Source organism: Taudactylus pleione, unplaced genomic scaffold, assembly GCF_031769625.1.
Source record: "Taudactylus pleione unplaced genomic scaffold, aTauple2 ptg000507l, whole genome shotgun sequence".
NCBI classification, from domain to species: Eukaryota; Metazoa; Chordata; class Amphibia; order Anura; family Myobatrachidae; genus Taudactylus; species Taudactylus pleione.
This window is the reverse complement of record NW_028284909.1, coordinates 3,110,960-3,116,959: the sequence shown is the minus strand read 5'-3', so window position 1 is coordinate 3,116,959 and position 6,000 is coordinate 3,110,960. Positions and strand designations below refer to the sequence as shown.

Below are 6,000 nucleotides of genomic sequence, written 5' to 3'. Positions count from 1 at the left end.
GACTTCATTCTTAATTGATGATTGCAGCCACTTGTGGTGAAATACCTGTCTCATCAATCACCTAGTTCAACACAGGTGGATGCAATCATACCTAATGGAACCTGTACCTAATGGAACCTAATGGAATGGGTCATGTTGGAGGGGAGGGTAAAGAATGTAGCTTACAACTACTCAAATCACCTCTTCATGCTGCCTCTAGTATCAGTGGTTCAATAAGAATTATTAACAATTTTCATTCTGTTAGTTGCCCAAGAATTGAGGTTATCCAGCTTGGGACAGATGGTTTTGTTTTGCCTCCAGGGAATAGTTCTCCGAAATGTTTCATACCCTCCTTTCGTTTTTTCAGTCTTTCTAGATTTTTATTTTTAGACATCCTAAACAACCACCCACCTGTCCCCACCTATAACAACAGGTCGCTATCGGAATCCTTCTCCTCCATACCACATACTACCCCAACGTCTTCTTCATGGTTACAGTCATGTTCCCCAATTTTTGATCTTCTGCATTCCAGAAGGCTTTTCTCCCACCCTTCACATTTCACCTCGTCTAGCAGAATTCTAAGCCCCTTGCCTTCCCCAAACTCTGTTTTTCTAGCCACCTTCAGCACATAAGGGTACCCCAATTGCTGACAGACCACGTTGCCTGCCATGCTGTCAAACCTATCATTGCAGACTGTCCCCCACTCTCCGTTGATATAAATCTCCACCCTTCCTCGGTCAGGCTGTTTATCCTCATTAACCAAACGAACAGTCCCATGTTTTAATCTCTTGATGACCTTCACCTTTTGTTTCTTCAAGACTTTCTTCTTACCGTGTCTCACCCCATGACCCTTCTTGGCTGCAACTTTTTTCCCAACTTGTGTTTTTCTTCTGGGGGTCTGTGCTGTTGTCATTAGTTGGGGGGTATATCTTGATGGAGATCTTCCCCTGGTGGTGAAGACCTCTTTTAATTCACTTTGCCAACCCTTGGTGGGAATCCATTGACTTGTTGGCTGCGAAGTGGCTGTGACCCTCCCAACTTTCTTAGCAGTAGTTGCACCTTTCTCCATCTTTGGAATAGGAGTTACTACTTTTCTGGGAGTTGCTGGCTTGGGGACTGGGGCAGCTGTAACATACACAGGGGTACTCATTCTCCTATAAGTACTACTCGCAGGAGATGTGGCCGTGAAGTGAGGTTCCACTGTTGTGCTGAATCTGGCTGTATCCTGTAATCTGGCAGAACTGGAGGTCGGGGTAAGTTCAGTCGTTGCAGCGTCTGATTTTAGAATGAGTTCTGTGGAGAACAAGTAGTTAGTGCAAGTAAAACTACTGACACTTTCAAAAATAATCAGTTGCCAAAGCATTAATAATCAGTTGCCAAAGCATTCAAGCGTACACAGACAGAAAAAACAGGATTTTTGTACTTACCGGTAAATCCATTTCTTCGACTCCACAGGGGACACTAGAGATCAAGACAACGGTGATTGTGTAGAGCCTGGCACTTTAAATAATTTAGACGTGCGACTGGCTCCTCCGCCTCTGTGCCCTATCAGCCACAGTTAAGAAACTGAGTCTTAGAAGAGGTGGAGAACAGACAGAAGGAGAACACCCCCAAAAGAAATTCAGCTCCCTGGGGGAACAGAGAAACCTGCTATGGAATCGGTATATCTGTATGAATAGTCGCCGGATGAAATACCGATGCTGAAAGACTGAAGGATGGATCTCTTAACTTGGGCAGGTAAGTACCCTAACCTTCCCCTCTCCCTCCCCTAACCCTCAGTGGTCACTAAACCTAAGTCCCCCTGGTGGTCTCTAACCCTAACCCCCACTTCCCACCCCCTAAACCTAACCCTCCTGGGGGGGTGCTTGACTCTAACCTCCCCCCAGTGGTGCCTAACCCTAACCCCCCTTCCCCTAGAGTAACATTCCCTCGGGGATCCCTAAAGCTAACTCTGCCCCCCCCGCGGCTACGAGCTAAGAAACCTGGCTTACCTTCGTTTGAGATGCCAGCCATCGGGATTTCGGCATGAGGCTAAAGATAGGCGCCGGGATTTCGAAGCCTATCTTTAGTCCAAGGTTGGGCTTCCACTGTTGGGATTCCGATGGCCGACACCCCAGCCGCCGGTAACCTGACTACATCCCCCTGCAACAATCTGTGGCTAAAACTAGACTCAGAAGCAGCAAAGTTATCAATCCTGTAAAAGCAAACAAAGGTGTGAAGAGAAGTCCATGTAGCAGCACGACAGAGGTGAGACGCAGAAACTCCTCTGCGTGCAGCCCAAGAAGTACCCATAGAGCTCTTAGAATGTGCCTAAATGGACACAGACGGGGGCCGAGCGCTGGCAACATAAGCCTGCCGAATAGCCAGACGGATCCACTGGGCCAAAGTCAGCTTGGATGCAGGCCAACTCTGGTGAGCTGCATCATAAAGAACAAAAAGGGCATCAAATTTGTGTAAGCCCGCTGTACAGGCCACATAGACATGTGGAGACCTCACCACATCCAGGGAGTGCAAAGCCCCTGAAAAATGCAGGAAAACCGGGACAGCAATTGGCTGATTGATGTGGAAGGCCAATACCACCTTTGGCAAAGAGGAAGGGCAAGTATGAAGTTCTGCCCGGTCTTCATGAAAAACAAGATAGGGAGATCGACAAGATAGAGCCCCCAAACTCAGACACATGCCTAGCCAAAGCTAGGGCCAAAAAAAATAACCATCTTCTAAGTGATAAACTTCAAATCCACCTCGTGTAAGGGTTCAAAAACCGTGGACTGAAGAAAGGAGATGACAAGGTTGAGATCCCACGGAGAAGTAGGCGGAAGAACAAAGGTAGGCTGGACTCGTAGCACTCCCTGAAGACAAGTTTGAACCTGAGGAAGAAGAGCCAAGTGATGCTGAAAAAATACAGATAGGGCCGTAACCTGTACCTTCAGCAAGCCCAAGAGAAGTCCAGCATCTAGACCCTTTTGAAGGAAAAGGAGGAGACAAGATAAAGAGAAGGAGGAGGTGGAAGAACCACGCCCATCATACCAGGCCACATAGGATTTAAAAAATCCGATGGTAATGGGCAGATGTAACTGGCTTTCAAGCTCTGAGCATAGTAGGAATCATGAATCACAGAATACCACGCTCCCTTAAGATGTTGTTCTCAACAGCAATGTCGTTAAACGTAACTGATGTAAGTCTGGGTACATGAACAGACCTTGCTGAAAAAGCAAAGTGGCCACGGATAATCTGCCAGAATGAGCAGGAGATCCAAGTACCAGGCCTAATGGGGCCAGTCCAGCGCCACTAGGATGACTGTTGTGGATTCGCGCTTGATGCGCTTGAGTACTCGTGGAAGGAGAGGAAATGGTGGGAACAGGTACACTAGGCTGTAGAAATCGACAGCTCATCTGCTCCGATGGACCCTGGTCCTTGAGCAGTAAAGAGGCAGCTGACGATTGTTCCTGGAGGCCATGAGATCTATCTGCAGCCTGCTCCAACGACGGATCAACTGCAGGAAGATCTCGGGATGTAGAGCTCACTCCCTGGGATGAATGTCCTGATGGCTGAGATAATCCACTTCCCAGTTGTTCACCACTTGGATGAAGACTGCGGAGATGGCCTCGTTGTCCTTCTGCCCCCTTTAAGATGAGGCCGGCTTCGCGCATTTGCCATGTAACTGCATGTTCCTCACTGCCGAATGATGTATGCCACTGCTGTGGCGTTGTTGGACTTCACCTGAATGGGCAACCCCAGCAACAGAGGAGCTGCCGCTAACAGCACGTTGTAAATGGCCCTGAGTATGAGAACGTTGAATGGCAAGAGAGATTCCTGATGAGACCAACACCCCTGGAATTGGCTATCCAGGATCACAGCTCCCCATCCGCGAAGACTGGCGTCTGTAGTTAGCAGAAACCATTTCTAGATGCCGAACCGGCGACCTGCCACTAAGTGGTCCATCCGGAGCCACCAGATCAGAGAAATGCGGGCCTGCAGAGACAGTCTCACTAAACGGTGCATCTGAAGATATGACCCCCGACCATTTCGACAGGAGATCCAACTGGCACAGTCTGGAATGAAATCTCCTGAACTGGACGGTCTTGAAAGAGGCCACCATCTTCCCTAGAAGGTGAATGCAAAGGTGTGCTGACATTCTTCTTGGCTAGAGAGCCAAGCGGACCAATTCCTGAATTGCCTGCGCCTTGTCTAGAGGAATGAACACACATTGTAAGGACGTGTCCAGTATCATCCCCAGAAACTGAAGACGCTGAGACGGTACAAGTTGGGACGTCTGGAAATTGAGGATCTCATGAGTAAGCTTCTCCTGGTCTCTTTCCGCCGATGGCGCCTTGATGAGTAGGTCATCCAGATAAGGGACAATGTTCACACCCTGAGCACGAAGATGAGCAATCATCACCGCCATCACCTTGGTGAAGACTCTGGGAGCTGACGATAGGCCAAAGAGTAGAGCCTGAAACTGGTAGTGAGACTCTTTGATGGCAAACCGAAGGAAAGCCTGATGTGGATGTGTTCTGCTGCATCCAACCCCGCAATTACCGAATTAAGGGATTCCATCTTGAATCTGTGAAAGGATAGGTAGAGATTCAATGATTTGAGATTCAGAATGGGCCTGACTGGCCCATCCAGCTTGGGAACCACAAACAGATTGGATAAGAATCCCCAAGTCTTTTGGGGAGCAGTAACCATAACAAGGACTTCGGAGTCCAGCAGCCTGTCGATTGCATGTCGCAGAACCAGTTGTTTCAGGGGATCGACCGAAAGACCTGTGGTGAAAAACCGAACTGGAGGAAGAGAAACAAACTCTATCTTGAGATCCTGGTACACAATATTTTGAACTCAGAAGTCGGAACAAGACTTGCGTGAACCTCAGAAGGTGGGCACCCACCTTGAGATTCCCCAGGTGGGGACTGGCTTGTCTCCTGGCTTGGGGTCCCGGCAATGGGCGCTAGAAGCCTGGCGTCCTCTGGAGTGACCTCCTCGAAGTGTGGAGGATGCACCTCTGGCTTTTCCTTGAAACCTAGTGGGTGCCTAAAAGGAACGAAAAGAAGGACCCCTAAAGGAGTGGCGTGTAGTCGGTGTTGAGGAAGGCAAAAAGGTACTTTTTCCACCCGAGGTCAGAGAAATCCAACTCTGGATCAAATAAAATTTCTCCAGTAAACGGGTGAGCTTCCACCGCACGTTTAGACTCTGCGTTCGCCTGCCAAGTGCGAAGCCATAAGGCACGGCGGGCCACCAAAGCGGAAGCAGAGATCCTGGAACCTACCTGTCCAATGTCTCTCAAGGCTTCACCCAGATAAACAGCCAATTCCTGAATTTGTTCGGCTAGGGAGATAGAAAGCCCTCCGCCAACTGCTCAGCCCATTCTCTACTGCCTTGTTAACCCAGGAGCCGACCAAGGCCGGTCTGAGTAGAATACCAGGAGCATTGTAGATGGACTTGAGAGTAGTCTCCAACTTATGCTCAGAGCCTTCCTTCAAGGTCGTAACTCCAGGAACTGGCAACTAAGTTTTCTTCGAGAGACCAAAGAAACGGAGGAATCCACTGGCGGAGGAGTTTCCCATTTACTCCTGTTATTTGCGGGAAAAGGATAAAGTTAGAGAAAACACCTGGGCAGCTGAAACTTCTTGTCTGGGTGTTTCCAGGCTGCCGCCATCTGCTCATCTACCTGAAGAGAAGTTGGAAAAGTGACAGTGGACTTTTGTTTCATACCAAATAGTGATGGATCCAGAGATTCCGGCATCTTCAAATGTGAGATGTGAAGGACCTCATGAACCACCAGGATAAGAGCTTCAATACCCTGAGTGCCTGAATTGGGATCCTGTGAGAAATCTTCCACGTCTGAATCCTCCTGCATATAAAGATCTTAGTGCAGTGAGGGGAGAGTTACAGTGAGTAGGGGGCGAAATAGACTCCCAGCACTCAGACCCATCTCCATGTGTGCCTCCCCAGCTATTGACCTCGCCGCACGTCACTGCCACACACAGACCTGCAGCACAGCCGCTGGCAGACAAACACTCA

General features: G+C 49.0%; 1 protein-coding gene across 1 annotated transcript in view; it reads right to left on the bottom strand.

The window, feature by feature from the left end:
• Window positions 1-400: 400 nt before the first annotated feature.
• Window positions 401-6,000, bottom strand: part of LOC148501687 (HHIP-like protein 1) — a 54,052-nt gene continuing 48,452 nt past the window's right edge. Inside the window, exon 9 of the mRNA XM_088450169.1 lies at window positions 401-1,272. Within this exon, the coding sequence (XP_088306295.1) occupies window positions 401-1,272 (872 nt within the window). The remainder of the gene's footprint in view (window positions 1,273-6,000) is intronic.